The sequence below is a fragment of the Paramormyrops kingsleyae genome, chromosome 20, assembly GCF_048594095.1.
Source record: "Paramormyrops kingsleyae isolate MSU_618 chromosome 20, PKINGS_0.4, whole genome shotgun sequence".
Classification (NCBI taxonomy): Eukaryota; Metazoa; Chordata; class Actinopteri; order Osteoglossiformes; family Mormyridae; genus Paramormyrops; species Paramormyrops kingsleyae.
Window position 1 is genome coordinate 10,096,469 of NC_132816.1, and position 26,095 is coordinate 10,122,563.

A 26,095-nucleotide genomic window follows, 5' to 3' on the forward strand; every position below is an offset into this window, starting at 1 on the left:
ACTGTGTATTGTATGTTGTCCCGAGCGTAGTGAGGAGAGCGGCCTAAACTCACCTAGAGCCCCCTGGCAAATATCCGTCCTAGTAGCTCCACCCAAGATGAACTGGGGGTTTTCTGACAGCTCCTGCAAGAGAAAAAGTTCTGTGATCTGAAGAAATTCCAGGAATATGAAAAACAGCCAAAAATGAATTAAGATATAACGGAGATTAAAACCAAATGACATTAAACAAAATTAATTTTCGAACAATGTCCCTGAAAAGTACAAACATTTTTCAGGTACCTAAAGGATTTTCATGACTTGCTAGTCTAAGAAGAAAAAAACAGCTGCCAGAGTGTTTCATTCTAAATCTGTCCGTCTCGTCTCAGGTTTGTCTGTGGATTGACTCACTCCGCCAGCAGTTAAGAGTCACGGACCACAGACCACACAGATGATCCAGTCTTAATGTCCTACAGTCAGGAATGGATAAGTCGGGATGCTACATTTTAACACACTGCAGTAAGCAAGCTTTGGATCGCCACAGACCACATGATCTGTTCATTCACCCAACTACTGTTAACATGAAACCGGCCACAGTTTCCCTTGGCTTCCATTTCTCTCTGTTTTATTAAATCCATATCCAATGCTGCACCCAGGCAAAGTCTCCATTCCACTCTCCCATCCTAACGTCTTTAAGTCCTGCTCCCCGTCCTGCCCAGAGCAAGTCTTACGCGCTCTTACTCACCCGTTCGGGTAAAAGGCACTCCTCCCATTCAATGCATATTTTAAATACATTGCAATGAATACTAATCATACTGTTTATAAATGACTGGCTTTTGTGACAATGAATAAGGTGTAACAGTTAGGAATAACAGGCAACTATAGCATAACCAGCGTGTCATGTAACGGGTCACCCCAGACACACACAATGAGCCAGCGATGTGCACAGTCTACTAGGCCTGCACATTGTGCAATGATAATATTACATTGTTATGCATATGCAATTGTCACACCCCAAGGACTATGTCAGTCAGCTAGGTCGAGACCTTCAATAGTTTACATTAAAACAGTTTTACTTTGTCATAGCAAACAATACTTTGTAAGCTCTGCAATTTTAATGAATGTTCCTTTTCAAGATTACCTAATACAGTATATGTTAATATATCAGTGTAAAGTTTACCACCACTGTTTTTGCAAGCGCTCCCCGAACCAATCATAATCATTTTCATCCTTGCAGTTGGACTCATTCAAAGAGAGTGGCGCATTTGTGAAAATTTTAACAAAAATGACCGAGGAGGAAAAAAGCAAACAAGAACTGGCCACCAAAAGACATTCAGCTTCCACTGCATGAAAATACTATAAAGAGATGATATTAAGCAAAAGCAAGTGATTTGTCAGCACTGCTTTGTGTCTCCTGGCACAGCACTAACTTACCCGATAGACTACTGGAAGATAAGTTCTATTTTTCTATAGGTTATTTGGTAACTCTTTACACTAACTGCACCTTTATAATACTTTCATAGAACATTCATAAGCAGCATTTAAGTATACCTTAACATCCTAATATACCAGTAAAGCTTTAATATACATTAATAATAAACATCACATTATTATACAATTATTATGTTTCTTGTTATCATGTAACTTCTGTTATTAAAGCTGATAAGGTATTATGATGTTACAGCATTCTTACATGCTGCTTATGAATGTTCAATGGAAGATGATGTCAGAAAAGGTCAAATACACATATTGATAAACTGTGCCCTGTGATGAACTGGCATTCCATCCAGGGTCCCCCTTGCATAGGCTAAGCAGTATGGAAGATCGATGGATCATTAACTGCCCTCACTACCATTAAGAAGTGAACCCTTCACCCTCCATGCCGCAGCACTACTGCCCACTTTGAGAGGTCTAGCTGCACCATGCCTGCATCCTACTAAGAACATCAGAGACTTGAAAACCGCCATCTATTGTTGTGAAAGCTCAAATCTTGGGAAAATGTGCCAAGGGGAGCCAGTGAATACTGCAGATCAGTTGTCAGAGACTCACCAGACATAAAGCGTCTCTTTGTATAACTGCTATTGTGTTAGCATCTCGCTCAAGAGGCTTGATTATTTTCACAATCACATTTCAGTCTTTTTCTGCTCTCAGAAAATGTAACCAAAACGTATCAATAGAAGTCACCCGGTTAAAGAATGAGTGTGAGCTATTTTATTTTGTTGTGTACAGGCCTGTGTTAAGATCAGGGATCGGCAGATTTCTGATACACGTATTAAAATTTTTCAATACAAAGTTGTTTGTATTTTGTATTTGACTTCATTAATTTGTATTTGACCTTATAAAACGATTATGCAATTTGTATCAAAATACTTTAATGCTCAGTATTTCTGTATTTTGAAAACACAAGAAATACTTCCCCCATAATGTATGCGTGATGATGTCATGTGTGCAAAAAAGGTTTGTGCTACACAAGAAGGAAATTTAGTTTTAATGAATGGTCATTAGAGCCAATTTTGAGTTGATCACTTGTGTTGAACCTAAACTTTCTGAGTTATTACTTTTTCATTCATTTGAAATACCACTATGAGTGTTCACAGGAGTAGCTGCGATATATTTTGGACACTTCAAAATATTTGATCTTTTGTTTGGTTTCACATTTGTATTGTGTCTTATTAAGCAGTGAAAAAATGTTGGCCATTTGAGTCAGTGTGCTTGTGAACGACACCTTACTGTGGGCCGTATCCATTTCACGCCCCGCGTCTTGGAAGTGTTGGGGGCCAGTTCCTTGAAGCCCAGGGACAGGGGTTCAGCTGCGAAAGACGGGTCCTCAAAGAGCTGGCCACTCTGTAAACATTCCTGCTTCAGGGATTCGTAGTCCTGGTTGAGAAATTTCACCGCCTGCTCTTGGGTCCCCACGCCTTCTGCCTTCAGTCTGTCCTTCTGTATGCGTGCCGAAATGCCCCCGAACAGATTCATCCTGGGGTAGGTACAGTAAAGGGAAGTGGCAATAACAAGAGCTAAGAAACTAACCAGAACTTTAGCATAACCACTTTCCCAGAATTCTAAGCGGCTGCCAATGACATCATTATGCTGTTGGCGTGAGTGTGACAGCTTTCATGTAATTTTCTCATGTTCCATCTTAAACTGCGTTTTCTTTTCTGAGCAAACATACACAGATAAACAGCCTAAATATTTTTCTTTGACTGCCTATGACTTTTGCACAGCACTGCATGTTGTAATTTCTTGTTTATTCCAAGAAGCCCCTATTGCATTTGTTCAAATCGAATGATGTAAGATATGGTGGAGTTCGACAAATATGCTGTAAAATAGCTGTAGGCCTATTTTTAAATAATATTTCTTTAAACTATTATAATATACTCAAAATGTTACACTGCATAAGAAACTACTCACTTGATATAGCTTAATGTGGCATAACTGTTTCAATGTTTTAAAATGTTCCAAAAAAATATCTTTAAAGACAGATGCTGAGGGGGTCCCCACAAGGTAATCTAGCTGTCCGACCTAGTGCTGACAGTATTACATTTATACGAATAATTCTGATGGCAACTGCTTTTTACAACTAGAATTTGCTGAGGTAAACTCAATCATTTATTGAGATTCTTAAGCTTACACATCATAATGACATGTGGTGGATTGTGATGTGGATTCCTTAGGATTGCTATCAAACAAATGGTTTTGAAACCCCAATAAACCAAGGTGATCACTCCCACTAGGCTTTTGGCGGCATCTATTTTTTTCATGACGTCAAACCTTCTAGACATTTCAGCACGGTACATGGTACATGATGGTATTTAAAATAAATAAATAAATGATGTCATGTACGCTTCTCTGTAGACTCCGGAATCAGAGGAAAGCTAAACGGACCCATCAGTGAGGAAGCCGAGTACTAAGGAAACAAAGAGCTGACTCCTGGGTGAAGACATAAAAAGATCACCTGTCACCACCAGGTTGTACTCCTGCCCATTCAGCACATTCATGACGTATTTCGTTTCTGTGGTATTAACCTACGCATGCGTATTCTTTGACGGTTTTTTTTTTTTTAACTTAAGTCAGGCTCCAATCACCGCTAACGCTGTGAGATACATCGTCTCAACACAGCATCTCCATACCAGTTTCATAGAAAGAGGAGTGTGTATTTTTTTTACGTTATTAAAAATAATACCTTTGGGTTTTCTAAATACCAGGGTGCACCATAATACCATCACACTGCCCAGGCCTAACTTCCACAGTAGTGTTGCACAAAATACTCAGAACTAAACTTCTGTAGTAAATATTAAGTTTCGAGACAGATCAATGAAAATATGTAAGGTATACAAGTAAAAATCTGTGATACAAGCAGCTACAGTAATGATGATGATCATCATAATAATAAAGGAAAAAAAAAATCAGAAAAAAAATCACATTAAATGCATTATGGATAAAAGCCCATATTAATTAATATACATTTCAGATTCTGGAATACGTGAAGGAAGGTTCACATGCGGTCTCACAAACTCTCCTAGCCTAAAACAGGGTGATCAAAAATACAGAAATATAAACCAGTTTTACCTGCAGGTCCCGTTTGCACCACGCTGTAAATAAAAAAATAACTCCAGTTATAATCCGCAGCACAATCAATCAAACACGTTGCTGTGAACAAAAACTATCACCTCAAGCCGTATGTCCTGCAGTCATGCCATTTTAAGCACAGAGTCGCATTTGTCAAGGGTCTCAGGACAGCTGAGAGGACCCATGGATGCTCAAAACGGGTCTCAATACTGGCAGTAATGAGATGGGAACCTGCACAGCCCAGCACAGTCTCAAGGGCATGGAGGAGATCTCAAGGTTACAGGCAGTTACTCTAGGAGAGATGGACAGGGCCATAGAAGGTCCTTAACCCATCAGCAGGATTGGTATCTGCTCCTTTGTGCAAGGAGGAAAGGATGAACACTGCCAGAGCCCTACAGAATGACCTCCAGCAGGCCACTGGTGTGAATGTCTCTGACCAAACAATCAGAAACAGACTTTATGAGGGTGGCCTGAGGGCCCAACATCCTCTACTGGGCCCTGTGCTCACTGCCCGGCACCGTGGATGGTCTGGGGAGGCATATCCATGGAGGGACACACAGACCCCTACAGGCTAGACAACGGCACCTTGACTGCCATTAGGTATCGGGATGAAATCCTTGGACTCATTGTCAGACCCTATGCTGGTGCAGTGGGTCCTGGGTTCCTCCTGGTGCACGACAATGCCCGGCCTCATGTGGCGAGAGTATGCAGGCAGATCCTGGAACATGAAGGAATTGATACCATTGACTGGCCCCCATGTTCACATGACCTAAATCCAATAGAACACCTCTGGGACATTATGTTTTGGTCCGTCCGACGCCTCCAGGTTGCACCTCAGACTGTCCAGGAGCTCAGTGATGCCCTGGTCCAGATCTGGGAGGAGATCCCCCAGGACACCATCCGTCGTCTCATTAGGAGGATGCCCCGACATTGTCAGGCATGCATACAAGCACATGGGGGCCATACAAACTACTGAGTACGATTTTGAGTTGCTGCAATGAATTTTCAGCAAAATGGACTAGCCTGCTGCATCATTTTTTCCACTTTGATTTTCGGGGTGTCTTTGAATTCCGCCCTCTGTAGGTTGATTATTTTCATTTCCATCAAACGATGTGGCATCCTTTCCTTCTTAACACATTACCCAATCCATATCAGTATAGATATCCAGCAGGATTTTTTCCCCATTTAAATCTGATGCGTTTTCAAAGTGTTCCTTTAATTTTTTTTGAGCAGTGTACATTATTTTATAACTTCCAGAGAAGTCCAGGAAAAATTATCTAAATGTTGTTTTTATTTGTCTATACACTTTCCAATCAGAGGTGCACAGTAGGGACATGGATAGCCTGGTGGCTCCTGGGGGCCCAGCACTTTACGGGGGGCCCTGAAATGCATAAAATCATAGAACTAAATAATGTAAGAGGGCAGAGAGGCCTAAGGTGACATTTTTTTCAGTTGGCCCAGAATTTATATCTGTGCAGAGCAAGGGACGCCCCAGAAGAGACAACAGTCAGTCACAGAGTACACAATCGGACATACAAAACAGGACAATTAAAGCTACAGTTCTCCAGATAATGACGGGGGAGCAAACCAGAGGAACTTTACATGGCATAGGGAGAACAATGTATCTCCACACACACAGAGCAGGGGCAGGATTCGAACCCACAACCCCTATGCTGATGCCCTCTATTAATTTTTACTTATTAAACATTATTATTTAAACTTAAAAACGCAGTGGCTCATTAGGTAGCAGTGAGGGAAGCTCTGTTCTCAAATCCTGTCCCCACTTTTTGTCTTCATATCTGCTTTCATCCCAAAGAGTTCTGTTCTTGTCCCGGCATTCTGGGCACGGAGCACCCCTCCCTGTGCCCTTGGTCTCCCAAGGCAGGATGCAGGCTTACCGTGACCCTCTACTGGGTGAGAGGCTATGGGCAGTAGACGAATAATCCATATTTATCCAGATGGGGGTAAAAAAACGCATAAAACCATAGTTTCAATGTGAAAAGACCATATTTGCTTATACTGGACAACTCAGAAAGGCCTTTTAAAGCTGAAAATAAATGTTTCAAATCTGAACTGCATCAAGCCTTAAAATCAATCCATCCATCTTCCAAATTCTTATTCATCTCAGAGTCACCGATGACCTGGAATCTATCCCAGTAAGCAAAGAAATATGGACTGGGGTAATGGGGTAGACACCCAGGATGGGATGCCAACCCATTGCAGGGCACGCACGCACACACACACACACACACACACACACACACACACACACACACACACACACACACACACACACACACAGCAATCGAGAGTCAACTAGCCTTACTGCTTTGGACTATGACACAAAGTGATCTTTCAGTCTTTCACACAGCCAGAGCAGAGGTAGGATTCAAACTCTGTGCTCTGAAGGCACAGAATCTCAGGCCACCTTACCAAACCACCATGTCACCCATGAATGAAGTGGGCCTTTAAATGTTTTTTTTAAAACATCTTCTGTGTAATCAGTACAACTAAAAGTATAGATGAGTGGCTGTGAGCGCTGTCTGTCTTTAACACCAAGTGCTGTGTGCCCAGGATGTAACTGCTGGGATTTACTGGCAGTCCAGGAGGCTGGATGAAGCTCCGACTCACGCGGAATTCACTGCCCTCTCCGTGTGGGCGGAGTCTCTCCGTGTGGGTGGAGTCTCTCCGTGTGGACGGAGTCCCTCCACATTCTTGGCTGCACTAACACAAGCATTCATGCATGCTACATTTTTTCCAATGATGAACAAAATCTTTCCTTCTCTTTTGAATAGATATTTCATTCTAATGGTGTATTGGGCTAGATTGCTGTTAGAAACAATCCAAACGTTATTTGCTGTGAACAGACATCTTATTTGTTGTTTTGCATGTGTTCTTAGATACAGGGATGGAATTTATTTTAAAGGATTGCAAGAAAAATCTGTCTAAAGAATATTATAACATCATCAAGCAAACGTTACAGGATTTATGTTATAATTAAATCCTCTTATCTTCACTTATTATTACACAGCAAATGTCACATGCTTTCAAACTATATTGATTTAATTGATTATAACGCTAAAATTGACAACAAGTTACAAATTATTATTATTTTTTTTTAAATAATCTATAATACAGCGATATTTTTAGCTACATTTAACCTTTTACAGCATCATGATTTGATGCCATTAAGCAGCCTATAACCAGTCGCTTAAAAATTGTATTAATTAAAAAGGACATTTACAGTTTTGCTATCGCGAGTGTTAAAGTCGGTGAATGAAATCATCCCCAAAGAGATATTAGTAAACAGGAACTGCAGTTGCCACCTCTGGATCAAGACTGTCAAAAATAAACGTCCTATAACGGACGTATATTCAAAATCACAATAATGCAGATGTAGATGCCAGCAAGATACAGAATAGAAACTATACACAAAGCTACAAATGAGTCAATGTCAACTTTAACATTTATTATTGCAACTAGAAACATGCAAAAAAAAAAGAAGAAGCTATTTGAAAAGTAAATAAGCAGAGATGCTGCTGCCACCAGTACAATTCATAAGCAGCAAATGTAACACTAAAATTCAGCGCAATTTATGGACTTGCAATATATGTGAGCATCTATGGATGACGTGTTTCTGAGGCAAACAGAAGAAAGTGCGTGAAATCAGAAAATGTATAAGATTAAACTCACCACGTCACGGTCAGTTTTCCTCGGTTTCACCCTTTACGGTACGTTTTAATCGAATAGCAGTGTCCTGAGATGTATGCAGTGAAGATGCCCCGTAATGATTATTACTGAGTGCAGATCTCCCAGCAGTCCGCGGTCAGGCCCCGTCCGGCCCAGCCCAGATGGGAAGGGAGGGGCGCTGGCTACGCAGCTGCGGCCACTGCGAGCGCTGGACCCGGCAGCACACTATTAACGAACCGATCGTACTGAAGGTGACCATTGGTACTCTTTTTTTAATTGTCTGAAATGTCCGGGATTTCGCTTTGTTTCGTGCTGATCCTGTATTTACTTCCTACAATCGCAATACTTTCTATGTGCACATATATGCGTTTGCTTTGACGCACCTCTTTTCATCCTGTCCCCAGTCCTTTGTTTTGGTCACTCTATCATACTACCACTCTGTTTATGCGATTCGTCATTTTTTAAAAGGCAAGGTGAAATTTAGTTAAGGCAAAGCGTTAATTCTGATTTCCCAGACTCATCTGGCACTTTAAGAAACAAATCGTAACTATTTCGGACCAATTTCCGAACTGGAGTGGAATGGGATCGCATTTAACGTACGTTTGGTGTCTAAACAGTACAGACCTGATGGTGTCGCTATTGAACAATTATATTGTTTCAAAGCAATAAGGTTGTACGTATATTTATTGTATTTGTTATAAAAGTAAACATTTTTGGCATGTCGCCATTCTTAGCATTTTGCTCAGTTAATTTACTTTGAAGAAAATGCCGAGGGTGTGTCTTGTCTCTGTATGTACGTGCCATGTTCAAATAATAACACATCAATATAATTGTAATATGTAATTTTATTATTGTAGAAAATCTAAACCTCACAAGAATAAGTACCCAATGTGCCTGTTAACTTTGCACCATGCGTAATAAAACTTGTCTGTAAAATCAGTTTCTTTAAATGCATTGATTAAAAAAATGATCTTATTGAATCTTGGCTTGAAAACTTCTTAAAGTTCTTCTAGATCATAGTAAACGTGAGCCACTGAAAAAAAAAGAAATAGGAACAGTAAATAAACATAACTAAGTTTTTTTTTTTACATTTGTACACAGTGATTTTTCATTGCCTCACCTGGAACAAATCAAGCTCTATGGAGCCGGTCTTATGCACATCTGCTTTCTTAAAAATTCCTATGAAAAAGAGAGGCAATTATATATTTAATATCAATCACATTTTAAAATACATTCTTCTTGCCCCACAGAAGCAGTGTATCATGTCTGTTTCCTCCTCAGGACTTACTGAACATCATCTCCAGCCGGATCAGGCAGTTGACAAAGTTATCAAAGTTCACGGTCAGGTCGGGGTCCGAGTAGCGGGTGATGATGATCTGGAAGATGGGGTGGTTCAGGGTGAAGCCTGCGGAAGGACAGCATTACCATGCGGCAGCAGTGGCCATTAAAGACAGCTGGGAAGTGGGGGGGGTGGTGGAGGGGGGGGGTTTAGCGTGGTGGGGGTGGAGCTGGGGTGGGGGGGGGGGGGGGCGTGATCCTCACCCGCCTCCTTCAGGGCCAAGCGCATCTCTGTGGTGCTCATAGTGCCAGAGCTATCCGTGTCCATCTTCTTGAAGATACCCTATGAAGATCACCACCCACAGTCATTAATAATAATATCATCATTTTGCTAGCCAATTCTAAGTCCACAGTGGTACCAATATGAGTTTTGGCCCTGTAGTGTTAAACATCATTAAAATTATATATCACACACTTCACTTCTCTGTAAAAATCCCCACAAGGATCAAAAACATATTAATATAATGTTTACCTTCATTTACAAACATAGTTATTGTTTTGCAAGATTATATATATCCATCCATCTGCTAAACCTCCGGCGCAGTACTACGCATCAATCATCCCATCATTTCTAGACTATTTCTAACATCTAGTAGAACAGCACAATACCTTCCTATATGGCAGCATGACCTCCTTTGAAAATGGTCTGCATGTTGGTTACAAAATGGGTAGATGTAAACATCATGTTTTTCCACTGCAGTATTGGTGATGGATGGATGGATGGATGGACGATGCTTACCAGGTATTTCTGTATCTTCTTCCAAAGTGTGGCAAACTCCCCCAAGCCCAGCTTACCATCTCCACTGTCCTACTAACTGTTAAGGATCTCTCGATAGCTTCATGAAGAATGAACAGTCTGCAGCCTTGGCATCAGGCTTGTGACGTGACGTGATGATACACATGAAGGATACATCCATGAGATTGACCATGACTCTGCAGGAGTCCAGACTGAAGCCTCCTGCGTCGAGTTTGATGTCAGTGCCTTAACGAGTACAAACGGCACGTTAATTAACCAACTGCTGCCTCTTGCTTCACTCAATACACTGTGAGGGAGAAACAAAACATCGCTCACGTTTTGAAGTGATCTTATTCAGAATAGTTTGTAGCTCTGAAGCAGAAATCAACATGTCCTGTAAAAACAGAAAACATCAAAGCACATGCTCATAAATAAACAAATTCTTTCCACATATGAAGCTCTTAACTATAGTTCCTCTTAGATAAGCTTTGACTGACTTAGCTAACGGAAAGAAATAAAACAAGATTAACACTGATTACCATTTAACATTTCTTCAGTTATCAGCTAGATATTTATAAATTTGACTCACAGAACCATTGAGGCTCATCTCAAAAGAACATCTGCCTTTAACCATCTTTAAGTTCTATTTACTTCTTAAGTTCTGTTTTACTTAAGTAAAATAAGTCCAGAATGGAATTAGAGTTTCATCCATCCATTTTCTGCAGCTGCTTATCCCCCTATTATTCAAATCACGGTCCTCGAGGTCCGAGCACTGCAGGTTTTCCAGCCTTCCTTTACCTGTAAGCCCGGTGTGAAGCCGCTGACCAATCAGAATCAGTAATTATTAACCTACCTACCTGGGAGAACTGAAAACAAGGCCTGGATTTGGAATCAAGGTCTTGATTTGAAGAACCCTGGCTTATCCTATTAAGGGTAATTGGGGGGCCTAAGCCTATGGGCACAAGGTAGGGAACCACCCAGGATGGGGCACCAACCCACTGCAGTGCACACTCACACCTATGGGCAATTTGGGGGGGGGGAGAACCAGAGCACCCAGAGGAAACACCACATATGGGGAAAACATGCACACACCACACACATGGAGCCTTGCCAAAGACTCCAACCCTGGTCCCAAAGGTGAACCACTGGACCACAACGCTACCCTAGGAATGAACCTTTATGATTAAAAAATTTAGGAATATTGGGAAATATTTGGATTAATTTGGGATGTTCAGTCATGTAACGGTTCTGAAAATGTGGATAAAGTATCAAGACGTCTCGTGTAGCCAGAAACAGCTTCACATCACAAAAGCTGTCGTCATCTTAGCTACTGTCTTGTTATGCTTGTTAACACATGAAAGCTTCATATTTGACTATTTTAAACAAAGGGGCAGCGTGTGGCTCAGTGGGCTAAACCTGTGTGCTTGTAATCAGAAGGTCACCCGTTCAAACCCAGCCTCAGCATGTCTGCTGGTCCTTGAGCAAGGCCCCCTAACCCCCAGCTCCCTGGGTGCCGCTACAGGTGGCTGCCCTTCGCGGGCAGCTTAATCTACAACATTTTGAGGGAGGCGTAAAGTCAATTTCCCCACGGGGATCAATAAAGTATCAATTATTATTAAAAGCCTGCACAGCTTCACAGACAGTCAAGTCTGACAGGCAAGATAAGCAAACAGCCAGGTGGTGATGAGTCCAGCCTTCCAACTGCAGTGTAATATGTCATGCGGCACTTACACTTCCTGCGAGTTTCGTGAACAGGGTCCTAAATCCTGCATCGACATCAGAGTCGCGTACGGTGTCCTGGTGATAGAAATCAAAATTGTTAACACAGCCATGAACACCTGTGTGTGAAATTAAGGAATCAAAAGGGGAAAAAGATGACTCACATTCTCCAAGATTGCATCAAGGGGGTCATCATTGCGTCTAAATGAACACACAAATTTTTAATTATTGCAAATTTAAGGAATGCAAAATATACATTGACATTATATGGACAAAAGTTTTGGGTCACCTGGGCATTACATTTACAGGAACTTTTATGACATCACCAGGGCTAGACATAAGGATTTAGGAGGGCACAGCCACTTTGGCCTTGGCTATTCATATTTTTTCTAGGGCACAAGGCCATTAAGCCTGGGCACAAGGCCAAAATCTGGAGTAAAAATGTTTTTTCATTTATTTAAATTTCATAGGACACCTCGGGCCTTGTGGAGGAATTTTATTTCCATAAAGGATGCATTTTTTTATTTTCAAAAAAGCAGAAACTTTCCAAAAAGGCATTGGGCCAATACTGAGTCACTAATTACCAATTACTGTAATTACCAAGTTTAGACAACCTACGCAATACGACCTTCGATTTGAGACAGAATATATATATATATATATATATATATATATATATATATATATATATATATAGATATATATAGCTTTATTTCAAAAAACAAAATCCAACAATAAAGGAGCCGTCAATATTTTTGTATTTGTTTGCTCAGAACACCCGTATTCTTTTAGTGTACATGGCAATTGACTTGACGTTCGTTTTTTGCACACTGCACGCTACCAGTCCTATATCCTCCCAGCAGAGCTTGGTACTTCTCTGAGTCAAATCTGCTCTGCCTCGGCAAATGTTTTTTTACAACACCATCTGACACTTACCTGAACAAAGTAGATAATTTTCAACATTTTGCGGCAGTAGCCGCGAGTTCAGCTTGCTTTCTTTTACGTTCTCGATCTTTGCGAGGCATGGTGACAGCATAAGCAGCAGACGACAACTACACGATGATTACCGAAGAGGACACCTATCTGTTATTCGGAAACCGTCGGATGGCTTTTCCAATCAAAAACGTAACCCCCGATGATGCACCATTGTCATTGCTGTGGCTCCATAGTAGGCTGGACGATACATACCGTACCAGCCAATCATGCGACGAACACATGATCGTATTAGTCCAGAATTCATTGCGGTTCATTCAGTAGTTGGGAATTACGAGATGTGCGGGTCGACCTCGTTTCTCGTATCGAAGGTTGGGTTCGGGTTCAGTACAGATGCATCGATTGTTGACGAGGTAAAGTGAACCTTGTCGTGCGCAAGTCTTTTGTGTAATGAACGTTACTTTCGGTAAAAAGGGGGCATACGGCCAGACAAACATTAAAGGCAGGCCAATCTTGGCCGTAAGGTACTTCAATTTTGAGGAGGCGTGCGGCCAATTTTGAAAGGCACGACGGCCATTGGCCGCGGTGCCGCGGCTTATGTCTAGCCCTGCATCACATTCTAAATCCATAGGCATCAATATGGGGTTGGACTCCCCTTTGCAGCTGTAACAGCTGCCACTCTTCTGGGAAGGCTTTCCACAAGATTGTGGAGTGTGTCTGTGGGAAATTTTGCCCATTCATCCAGAAGAGCATTTGTGAGGTCAGGCACTGATGCTGGACATGAAGGCCTGGCTCACAATCCCTGTTCTAGTTCATCCCAAAGGTGATGTCCCAAATTTCTTGATATGCATGCCAATACATTTTGAACAATTCTCTGCTTCCAACTTTCCAGTACTTTCCAGTTTGGGGAAGGCCCTTTTCTGTTCCAGCATGACTGTCGACCCCATCAAACACCTTTGAGATGAAATAGAATGGAGACTTCAAGCCAGGTCTACCATCCAAGTTCATGTGGGTTTAATGGCCAGGTGTCTCAATACTTTTGTCCATATAGTATATTCAAAATACAATGCAAAAAAACTTTAAACTAAAAATGTAAACAAAAAAAAATCACAGGAAACATATCAACTTCCACACCTTCTTCTGAAGCTTAATCTGTATCAAAAACATTTTTTCCATTCTGCCTTAAAAGATTGTGAGATGCACGACAGGGTAACATTACTGAGTTTCTTGCTCCTGCTCAGAGAAGACGCGCACGCAGAAGTCCCCGTTCAGGTGGGGCTCGAAGGTGGAGGGTATGATGAGGTACTCCCCGACGGGCAGATGGAAGCGTGTGGTGACCTCTCGTGTATTGACGAAGGTCTCGGAGCGCGCCTTCTGCGCATGGGTCAGGAAGAAGTTCCTGTCCAGATGGACTTCCCTTTCGCCATGGAACTGAAAAGAGCAAAGGGACGTCTCACGCTTGACAGTGACATGAATCAGGTGACCTTCCTTAACAGCCTTTTGTTGCCAACGAAACAAAGAACTGCTAGTCAATGAAAATACTGTTTCACTGCAACGTTCACTTTCAAAAGTATGAAAAAAATCAACATGCTAAATAGATTATTCACGTCTGTTTCACTATCTTGAACTGCCTTGTGTTATTATTACATCATTACTCCAATATTGTTCACACCCAACACAAATATTTGTGCAATACTTTCTGTTGAAAAAGATGTTACACCTTAAGTAACATGTCTTATAAACTGTTAATCTCAAATGACCAACCTGGTTGATTTTGAGACTTCATAAGGAACCAGATAATTATTATTTATTCAGCTAGCATTCAATTACTTTATCATAACATATACTTCAGATATACAGCTTCTAAGGATATTCTTATAAAAATCCCATGACAGTCATACACAGGCTACTCTCATTATCAAGAGTAAATAGAGGGGACTATCAATTTTCAATAATGGATAATCATTATGAGCACAACAACATGACTGTGTCAGTACTTAGACATATGTCAGAGAAGATGCTGAAGAAGAAGCCATAGAAGGAGTAAATGATACAAGTCCCTCATAATCTAGCTGACTATTGTTGACCATGTTGATCTTCAGTTGGCTCTCGCTTAGACAGGGGACGCTCACCTGTGGCGGAAGCTGAAAGAGAACAGAAAAAGAGAAGGTGAACATGATAACACAGTAACAGAATTACCAAGGCATGTGGTAGCATCCATCCATTTTCCATAATTGCTGATACGATGCAGGGTTGTACCCAACATAAAGACTATCGCAGGGAGGCAACGGCACACAGGGAAAACTTTTGATCTCAAACATGCACAAAACTCCTGTGGGAATCAAGCTCATAACCTTGGAGGTGTCACTTATCCAAACACATAAAATAGGTATAATCGTTCTCTCCACCCATCGAGATCCTCACCTCGTAGATGGCAAAGCCGATGGTGTGCATGTCCTCCCCCGACTTTCTCAGGCGGCGCCGGTTCTTCTGGATCAGGCCCACCACGACGCTGCAGCCGGCCTCGTGGGTGCTGGGGTCCTCGTCAACCTTATCCAGCTTGAGCACATACTGTGGGTTTATCCAGAAGGTGCCTACGGGGGAGGACAAGCTCAATTAACATGCCAAAAAAAGCAACGTACTCCATGTGAATCAGCCCTGTGTTTACCTGGCAAACCACCTGGTAAACCAGCATAGCAATACACAGGATAAATCTGCATATACAGGCACAAACATGTTTTATTCACAGGAAGGAATGAGCCTCCAGCCATCAAGTCATGGGTAATTCATGGGAAAGATCGTATCTTCTCTTTTGAAATGAAAATCACAGTCAGGGATGGAACTTAAACATTTTTGCTACTAGCCCACTGTGCTAGTTCAGTAAAAATAGTCGGACATGAAATTTTTTACCAGCCAGTGGGTTATTGCATCCCTGCCCAAAATTTGAAACTGTATGTAGTGAGTGGATTGTGTGTCTCGACTGCGTTTCATAGATGATCTGGCAACTTGGGTAACATCAGACGAACATAAAAAACTTATGGATCCATGTGTGATGATTATTCATAGGAAAGTGTGAGGATCATGCAAATTACAGGAGTTTCATGGAAGAAACAACAAAACAGGAAGGTGAAATAAACCCAGAAAAACAGGAATGTTGGCAGGTATGCTAGTATTAACTTCTTTGTACTTTATTTTGGAGGGCGTGCTCAATTTCCAGCCTTGCACACAGATCAGCAGCACCAGAAGCAGCATTCCTTGAATAATTCCTTCGGGTGGGGATAATTAGTGCTCGACCTCAATGCCCCCTTGTAAAGGAACTTGTCGTACCTTCAATTAATATTTGTTGAGATCCTCACCCAGTATCCTGCCTATTATGAGATTACAACCCTGTCAGCACAGATTGTAGGCATAAACGGCAGATGGAACGCGATCTGATTGCAACCATTACGAAACATAGCGTTTCATCTGCAAAAACGTCGGACCGTCGCAGTGTTAAAAAGCGTTGCTCGTCAGAACGTTGGATCATCACATTTAAGTCAAAGGTCGCTTGTTGGTAGGGAAAACTACGCATCACATCGGACCTTTGTTTTGTTTTCATCGCTGTTGAGATGGAAAACGTTGCGATTACATCGCCTGGACGGAGCTATTTCATGCCCGCTACATAGGGCCAATGTGCAAATGCCTGAAATGCTACTAGATACCGAGCTTTCAAAAAACGTATCAACGACGTAGCGCCGACTTAGTTGTGCTGACTGGGAAAGGAGTCCTCTTAAGCCAGCCATTTTTCAGGCTTTTACTAAAACAGTAATACCACCAAGGTCATAAGAAGCAGAACGTAAGAACCAGACAAAAGTGAATTGTTGTTTATCAACATACACCTCATATCCCCAGGATTTCAATCATTGTCTAAATTCAGGCTGCTAATTTATTTTTCAACCTCGCAATTGTTGGGGTGATGTGCACTTAGAAACCACACCTCTTTTTAGCACTTTTTAACTTTCACAAAAGCTTGGAAATGTGTGTAAACCATGGTGATGGTGGTGATGGGTAAAGTGATTGGGGTTATTGGTGCAGGCAGCGGCATGTCCGCTCTTACTGGGGTTGTTCCTGCAGCCTCCCGCTGTAGAACCTCGTCTCCAGTTGCCTTCGTGGTTGCACACACTCCAGCTCGTAAAACGATCGCTGGTCAGTGCATCCGGTGTCAGAGTGCATATCTCCAATCGAGAATAATGCCTCATGAAGTCTGAAAAAGACATCCTGACAGAAACAGAAGCACACGGCGTGATCAGGGTCGCCAGGCTCTGCTGTACAATGTTCAATTAGTCAGTTACGCACTATCCAGTCTTACCAGAACTCGCCATCATCTGCTTTCACGTTCTGCACCTCATGGCTGGTGACGTAGTTCCACTCAGAAGAACTGTGCGTAGGGAGATCACACAAAAAGTTACCCCCTTGTTCACTAACCATACTCAATGACATCTTTATTAGCTAAACAACACTTACAATTGAGCCTTCTCCCTTGACATTCAACTGACAGCAATAATTCTTTAACGTTTACATTTATTTTCATTTAGCAGACACTTGCGTCCAAAGAGACAAATATGTGAGTCAATTAGCACATTGCAAACATATGTCCTTTCAGGGAGTCAACTAGGCATAAGTGAGGCTATTCAATGACCAGAAGAACAACATTCAGGGCAAATGGGGAGGCATCGGGTTAATCGAGGACTTCCTGGAACAGACTAGTTTCTGGAAGGTGGAGAGGGAGTCTGATGACTGGATGTGGGTTTGGTAGCTCATTCCACCATCAGGGAACCACACTGAAAAAATGCCTGGAGTGCCATTTCTCACACCATGGAGGAATCTCCAATCGGTGTCCGTTTGCAGACCAAACACTCAGCAGTGAGTAGATTTAGGCTGCTCATTCCCACAAACCTACTTGTCACTCCAAGCTCCCGTCCACTCCACTTGGCCCCATGGGTTCCGGATCCGCACCAGCTTCTCTTTGCCTCCCCGGTAATCGACCTAAAGTCAGGGCAACAATCCTTACCGCACATCTCTCAGCGACACTAACCGTGTTTGCATTCGCTAAGCCTCAGAAGAATAAATGAAGGCGTAACCGTAAATGTCAGTTATGAGCCATACCTCCGATGCACCTGTAAGGGAATAGGCGTGGCCCTTCACCAGCTTTTGAACAGTAATGGCCTCAGAATCAGCAGCACTGGTGATCTGGACGAGCACAACCAAATGGACACGAAGGCAGATTAGCTATCTGAGGGACCCCTGGCATTTCCATGCAGCTCTCATTTTCCGAACATCACCAGTGCAGTAGAGCCACTCATTATAATAGTCAATAATAACAGATTATGTAAGAAGAGTATTGTTCCAGGGTAGGCAGATTACGACAGTGCTGCTCAATTCTAGATATTCAGGATTGTAGGGTTTGCACAAGGGCTTATCTTTGGTTTGAACATTGGGGGGGTTGAGGTCTCCACCCATTTAGGGGCAGACACAATTAGTGGGGGGGTTGCATTAGCTGGTTTTGATCGTAATTTACGCCCATGGGTGTGCAAGTTTTCACACGCGATGCACTGAGCTCTTAATTGCTGCCTTGAAGTATCCATTTTCACAGTAAATCAATGGCTAAGTCAGTCAGCTAATTAACGCAAGGCAATGAAGGTCATTTCAAGGCCTAAATGGGTGATTCCAAAAGGTCCAACTGGAGGCCGGTGCTGCTCACGTACGTCGATGGAGCAGCCAATCAGGGCTCCTGCATCCAGAGCTTTCTTGATAATCTGGAACATGTTGGGGGGGGCTTTCCTCAGCTCGTAACACTCAGCGATCCCGCCAGTGAAGTCCTCAAAGCCCTCTGTGGTGGACCCCCCCGACAGGGCCTCGTAGCAGCCATTCACCCTGGCGAAGCCGCAGGAGGGGCACAGGTAAGCAGGCCTCCTATTGCATCAAAGCTACTGGCTGGCCATCACCAGCGATTAGGATCGTTTTTGTGAAACAAAAACACATAAGCAGCAACTTTCCTTAATTATCTGGCTCCAAAAGAAATTAATCATAATAGTTTGTAGCTGACATGCAGCACTCTTCCTTTATAAAGTTATGTAACTTCTAAATGTCACTGATCGTTATCTCAATCAAAGGCAGGTTATTTGCTGGGGAGCTATTAGCAATATTAGCAAAAAGCAGAAAACAGAACAGGCTTCCTCACCAGTACACTGTATGCTGTCAGTGTTGTTACTGCTTACACGGGAAGGCAAACTACCTGCTGGGGTTTACTACCAACATTAGCGCCAGTAGTCTTAGCATTAGTTCTGCTTTATTAGCAAGCGCACGCTTTCATACAGCGCTACTCTAATATACTGAGATCTCTCAGTTCAGCATGTTTAGCATTAAATTTGGACGCAAAACTTCAGGAAGCCCTAGAGAAAAAAAGCCCTTTCTGGAAGAAAAAAAGAGGACTTTACTCACAGTAATAACAACACCCCGTCAAAGACAGGAAGATGTGACGGTTCTTGTTTAGATTATGTGTAGAGGGCAGTGTTAACCTTCCTGTTTTTTCCCTAATCTTAGGCAGCACTGAGTAGGCATTATATTTGGCATATATGTACTTAATTTTCTAGTAATTGTCTTATAAATCAATTTCAAATTCTGGTTTCTGCATAGAGTTTTAAGATACATGAGATACAAGCTGAAGATAACACTGAAATGGTATTTGAGTGCATGTTCACACCTGCCGTATAAATTAATCATTCTGTGTTGTTGTTTAATAGGGCCATTTGAGGCCTACTCACTTGGCGTAGGCCTTTTCCAGCAGGGCGCTCCAGAACTCAGATCCCTCAGCTGAGTGGACGAACAGCAGCTCCCCATTTCTGGTGGGCAGCCGGTCATCGATCACCACGTCCACCCACTCGCCAAACTGCCAGAACTGTGGCAACACAATGGAGGGAATGATTCCCAGGGATATGTTTGTCATTTATCCTGCATTGCCATTTTATTGTTGTGGGTAAAGTATGCTATTAACCTGTGTTACTAGTAATAATGCAATCGTAATAAACAATTTTAAAAAATGTATTTTCCTTTAAGTTAAAGAAAAGTAAAATTTGGAGTTGACTAGCATGTAATTATTTATTGAAATAGACAAAAATGTTCTAGAATAATGTATGATTTTTATATTTAAGAAGCTAGACTTACACTTACAAAAGAGTTAATTATGATGAGTAATATAGGAACATACAAATGTCCACAGAAGCACCGAAATATAATGCTTTATTGTGCTTTTCAAAAACCCTTGTGGCAGGCAAATATTACACTAATGAGCAAAACATCTGCCAGAACGTCCGTTATCTGGACTGACAGGCTGCTTTGAGGCTAACATCTCAAACAGCATGTTTCCTCCCACCCTTTTACCAGGAAACCATGACAATTTTCAAAACATTGCTACCTTTAAAATCACAATAAATGTGACATTCTGCTTTTCATAAATCAACTGCAATGCTAGGCTTTTAGTAGCATGTTAGGGGTAAAGAATAACAACAGGATGTGTTTCACAACTGGACGTGCATTTATGCTTTGTGTATATTACTGAAAAGGGCAATCATATTTAAATGGCCCTTTTGCACTAGCTTTTCTGTTACATTATTTAGAATAAGCTAATCTCAAATTACCTTGACTGGTAATATTCCCATCAGCTGGGTCTGTATGCCATGCAGTGTAAAGCAATTAGCAGAGCATGCTGGAACATGTAAGAGGCCAGCTCACAAGCAGCACGTTAAAGAGTAGCATATGAAAGCAGGCCAGCTCACAAGCAGCACGTTAAAGAGTAGCATACTGTATGAAAGCAGGCCAGATGTAGCGCATTTTTTAGCGTTGCCAGAGTCTGTCCTTTGCTACCTGAAAGTGAAAAATTCCAGCATAACTGGCATCGAAGTCCTGTCCACTGGGGACAACCCTGGCTATTACATCCTCATCGAGTGTTAGGGAGGCGATGGCAGCCAGAAGCCAGCAGTCACCTGAATCGTGCGAAAAGAACAAAATTTTGATGTGTAGAAACCAAAATAGGCTTTTTCACTTCAACTGAACATTGCATCAGTCTGGACCACTATATACTGTCAATGTTGTTTCTGGTTACACTGGAAGGCATATTTTCTGCTGGTGTTTATTAGCAAGATTAGCAGCAGTAATATTAGCATAAGGGCTAGTTCGTTAGCAGGCACATGCTTTTATTCAATGTGACGCTCTAAGCTGCGGAGGTCTCTGCGGTTCAGTGCGTTTCTCACTAAATATTTGCACAAAACTTGAAAATCTTCAAAGCCCACAGAAGGCCTTAATATCAAAAAATAATAAAATAGAAAGCAAACATTTTGTTCGGCTCAGAATATAAACAGAATCAAGCATCCGCTCATGTACATGCCGTACATGAGCGGATGCTTGATTCTGTTTATATTCTGAGCCGAACAAAATGTTTGCTTTCTATTTTATGTTTTCCTGTTTTGGGTTATTTTCTGAATAGCCATTACGCACACAGACTTACACTCTGTGGGCAAGGCAGTTTAGAGACATCAATTCCCCTAACTGCACATCTTTGGACGCAAACTCCGAGCTAAGGCAACAGAGCTACTCACTGAGTCACTCATAATTAAAAAGTGACTTGCAAAATTTGTGTAATAAATACAATCACCCTCTTCACACTGACTAAACATTGCGTGACTCTGGACTGCCACACTGTATTCTGTCAGTATTGTTTCTCGTCCATTTTAACCACATTTTACGGTATCCTCAATGATGTAACGCACCACTGGGAGTGCCTGTGTATTGGGGTGAAGGAGTGCTACCTTCCCGTCCAATTAGATCCTGTTAAACCGCGCTGCACTGCCAAGCTTAACCAAAGATACTATAAAATTAATTATGTTTCATGTGCTGCTCTGTACATATAGCATGCAGGCCAGTCTATGCGGGTTTTACGGTTTCCTGTTTACTTGTAAATCATAAAGAGTAACAGATGCGTGGAGAACACGTGACTTTGGCCCTTCCCTATTTTATAAGTGAAACAAGAGGGTTCATTGGACTCCCCGAGAAAGCGAACTCGGAGATACTTCCTTACGACAGACAGCACGATGTACAAAAAGCCAGGACCAAACTTCGTAATTCCCATAGTATATTTGATGAATATCTGTAAATTTATTAGTTTTAAATAAAGACTGTTTGTTTTAACAAACAGACTTAACCCAAAAGTTATGTTTTGAGGTTAAACAAATTCATAATCTGTTCTCAAATCTGGACGCATGTGCTGTGTTTTAGTCATTCCGTTTTACATATGGTAAATGACAAGTTAAGTGAGAGTAACAGCTACGCTACTGAAACAATTTGCTCGTTTCATGCAGGTCGTTTCTTGCTGATTTCTCTTTTGATAAGCGTTGTGGTCAGGGTACGGGTGTCTGGAGTCGGATGATTGTTCATGGAATCTATACTATAGACACGTGAATTAATGCTTCGCCTCATTGCGTATTGAACGCGTTTATTAATAGCGGAATAAACCTTGGTGTTGGTCTCCATTTAAATTAAAGAACCTCCGAGCCGACCGAAGTTGACTTACCCAGACCTCCCTGGCAGATATCGGTTCTGGTGGCTCCTCCAACAATAAAACGCGGGCGTGAGCACAGCTCCTGGAGATAAATGCCAAGACATATACCATAATCAGGGGCGCCGTAAGGGGGAGGAAACCTAGGACCTACAAAATTAGGAAAATAACTGGATTGGTTTGGACTGGGGGGCCTAATATGATATGCTTTCATGGGGCCCAAAATCTCTAGCAACGCCCCTGACCATAATATTTGCATGACGACTCGTTTGCATGCCTTACTTCTTTGAATTTTATTCAAATGCTGTAATAATTCAGTCATTCCCAGGGCAGACCCGGATCGGGTGGTAATGGGGGTTGGTTGACACACCCATAATTTCCAAGCGAGCAAAGGGTGCTTCTGCAAGTTCTCCAATCCACATTTTCAAGATTCTTTGTCACATGCATAATTATACAGGTACAACATGCAGTGAAATGTATCCTGAACTGAGGAACCACTCAACTAGTTACAAAACATATGGAAAAAATAAAAAGGAGAAATTAAAAATTTTAAAATAGAACTTTGAATATAATACAGATTTGAAACAGATTTACATATGTGCGACATGCAGTTATAAGTTATACAGTTAAAGTGCAGTGTATGGAATGATGACGATGAGAATGAGACCCTGAGAAGGTTGTTGTCCAGTATAGTATAAAAGTACTATAATAATATACTACATTGTAGAGAGAAGGGGGCGTGTCCTGATTGAGGAGTTGAATGGCCTGGGGATAAAAACTCCTTCTAAGTCTTTCTGTCTTGGCCATGATGTTGCAGAACCTTCTGCCTGATTGCAGAAGCTGAAATAGTTTGTTACCAGGATAAGAGGGGTCTTCTACAACCCTTATGGCTCTGGATCTACATCTCCTTGTGTAAATGACCTGCAGTGAAGGGAGAGCTGACCTGCAGCAGCAAATGTTCAGTGGCCAAGATTTTATTACTGTTCCTATTACTCTACAATAGACCATGTTTAAATTGATTAGGTATTTTGAGTGGTTTACAGGTTCAGAAGCATTATTTCACTGACATTTTAACTTTCGATTAAAGCGAAAGTTCTGGTTATTTTTCTATGATGCTAGATTCTTACAAATTGCATAGAATATTACTATACGTTTTTATAACTATAAAACTATGTGCAGTAAATTTTCTATAAGGAAAATGCTAAGATCTTAAGGGTTAATTTACAGGTAGGCTATCTATGTTATTATAATGTAATACATGTATGAGATATACAGCGCTGAATGTAAACAGCCCCGGTCTCTACTACAGTTAATCTGACTTTGGAAAATGGCTGGACATGATTTCATGTGGTGGTGATTGTCTGAAATGAAAGCAATGATGTTTTTTTCATTCAACAAATAAAAGTAAGCCGCAAACTTACCTAACTAGTTTCCCAACTACAACTGCAGCTGAATCATTTTGAGTTGCTTAACCTCACCCCAAAGAATGTAAAGTGGTTATTAGGCTTTAACATGTGAAGAATAAATTGAAATTATATAAAAAGTAATCAATAAAACTTTATGTCTTCATCACAGCGAATAACATCGCTTGTTACTTCGCGGAAGTTTAAAAAAGTTACGGTTAGATACTTTTTCTTCTCCCGATAGCATTCCTAATATGTAACATCGGTAGGATGCGGTCAGTATGCTGCTTCAAAAATTAGACTAACGTAAAAGTAAAAGTGGTGCTTACCCGCGGCCGTTTCCATTGGACTCCTCTAGTTTTACTCGAATTGGGTCCAAGTTCTTTAAAACCCAAGGACTCCGGAACAGCTGGGAAGGAGGGATCCGAAAAGAGTTCGCCACGGGCCAGGCACTGACTGCGGAGCTGCTCGAAGTCCTGGTTCAGATACTTGATGGCGTTGGCATTGGTACCAAACCCTGCGGCCAGTGCCCGCTGATGGGCCAGCTTAGATGCAACTCCGGACATTTCACTCGGGCCCGCGGTGCCGTGTATTAGCGTTCCTCGGTTGCTTTGCACGTAAGACTGGATCGGAGCTGCTTTTTACTCCTCCCTGCCTTCTCAGGCGTGGTCTCTAACTTTATATCGTAAAAAATACGCGACCTACACTTGAAGCTGTTTTAAAAGATCATGCAAGAGATTTTTGAAAACATTTTACACATTGTTTTTTTTTTCATATCCTACTTTAGATAATAATCTTGAAAACGTGTGCTGACATATGTTTCAAAAGGGAAGTTGACACAGTGACGAGATAAACCGACCTAAAATGTACTTGTATGTTTTGATAAGTTTATCAGCCTTATTCACCAAGATGAAACTAATCGATTCTGATAAAATTAATATATTCTGTTTTCGCATGCGACGATTTTGCAGTTTTAACGAGTTAGTTTATGTCGTAGCGCTGTTTTTAAACGGTGTATTATTTTATAAAGTAGAGCACTCAGCTTTGTTTTAGCCTAATATGGGAGAAACGTAGAAGAAACGTAGAGAGTATACTTAAACCGAAATAAGCATACCAGTGAATGTTGCCTATCGTTTGCCTATAAGCAATATACCTGGATTTTTATATATTTTTTTCAGGCATGTTAAAACATGACAAGACTGTGAACATAACCTGAGGCTTAAGCCCAGCCTTGTTATTGTGGTTAATGTGCCCGTTTCAGGGCTGCAACCCTGCACATTGACAGTATTGCATAGTTTACAGTTCACTGGAATTAGGGGTGGGCTTGCTGATTTTGAAGAAATTGTCTACGGAAACCGCTCAAATGTTTACATGATCCAAGCGAAAAGGCCATTATTTTAAACATTAAAGTAGTTAATAAATCTTTAAACTAAAATAAAATACAAATAAATAAGTATAATGAGTATGAGCTCATGGACTTCCTGATTAAAGAAAGAGCAGCACGTGAAATAAACATATTCAGTTGTCCGCAAGTAGAGGGCACCCTTTCTGCTGCGAGACAGAGAAATAATTGGCCAACATAAAACAAAATACACCATCTTAGCCTTCTTACAAGCATCATATTAAATGTGTTTTCATCTTACAGAATATTCCTAAACAAAATTTTGGCAGTTTTTTTTTTTTTTTTTACTTGCATTTATTTTTATTTAGCAGACGATTTTGCCCAAAGTTCCTCGCAGGGACTAGAACTGGTTCTACCGGTTACGCAATCAGGACAGGGATACACTGTAGCTGTCAGTATTCCGGCGATCGGGCGAGGGGGCGTGGCTGCAGAGAGCTAACAGGTTCCGTCTTTACAACCAAAATGCACATAAATAATTATTCTTTATATCAACAGCTCAGCGGAAGGAGTATTTAATGTCAATTATTTTTAAGAACGGTGATAATGGCATACCTGAAAAAATACCGCAATGAAGTTCATGTGACTTCTGTATTATTATTGGGTGTGGTCATGTCAGTGTCGGCCCCTAGATGGCATTTCTCCACACTTATTTCCTTATGCACACCATCATTCGAACCCCCTCCACCAAGAATGGTTTGTTCCTGACATAAGTCCCAGCTCGGGTGGCCTGCCTCCTGGTG

At 41.5% G+C, this 26,095-nt stretch overlaps 2 protein-coding genes across 2 annotated transcripts in view; both read right to left on the bottom strand.

Moving 5' to 3' along the window:
• The window catches only part of LOC111852380 (calpain-1 catalytic subunit-like), a 34,030-nt gene extending 25,102 nt beyond the window's left edge, over nucleotides 1-8,928 (bottom strand). The window contains exons 1-4 of the mRNA XM_023828252.2: nucleotides 8,239-8,928; nucleotides 4,546-4,568; nucleotides 2,707-2,953; nucleotides 54-123 (exon numbers count right to left, since the gene is read on the bottom strand). Coding sequence (XP_023684020.1) covers nucleotides 54-123; nucleotides 2,707-2,952 — 316 coding nt within the window. The 5' untranslated portion in view covers nucleotide 2,953; nucleotides 4,546-4,568; nucleotides 8,239-8,928. The remainder of the gene's footprint in view (nucleotides 1-53; nucleotides 124-2,706; nucleotides 2,954-4,545; nucleotides 4,569-8,238) is intronic.
• Nucleotides 8,929-9,062: 134 nt separating this feature from the next.
• LOC111852381 (calpain-2 catalytic subunit-like) lies at nucleotides 9,063-24,686 on the bottom strand. The gene is made up of 21 exons (XM_023828253.2): nucleotides 24,283-24,686; nucleotides 22,566-22,635; nucleotides 20,864-20,982; nucleotides 19,765-19,898; nucleotides 18,706-18,874; nucleotides 18,107-18,190; nucleotides 17,901-17,986; nucleotides 17,310-17,378; nucleotides 17,058-17,218; nucleotides 15,386-15,555; nucleotides 15,094-15,105; nucleotides 14,181-14,392; nucleotides 12,193-12,229; nucleotides 12,041-12,106; nucleotides 10,646-10,703; nucleotides 10,485-10,555; nucleotides 10,313-10,381; nucleotides 9,778-9,856; nucleotides 9,524-9,640; nucleotides 9,356-9,414; nucleotides 9,063-9,268 (listed from the first exon to the last, which is right to left on the bottom strand). Exons 1-21 carry the CDS (start codon nucleotides 24,517-24,519, stop codon nucleotides 9,245-9,247), a joined length of 2,103 nt encoding a protein of 700 aa, XP_023684021.1. The 5' UTR covers nucleotides 24,520-24,686; the 3' UTR covers nucleotides 9,063-9,244.
• Between the last annotated feature and the right edge of the window lie 1,409 nt (nucleotides 24,687-26,095).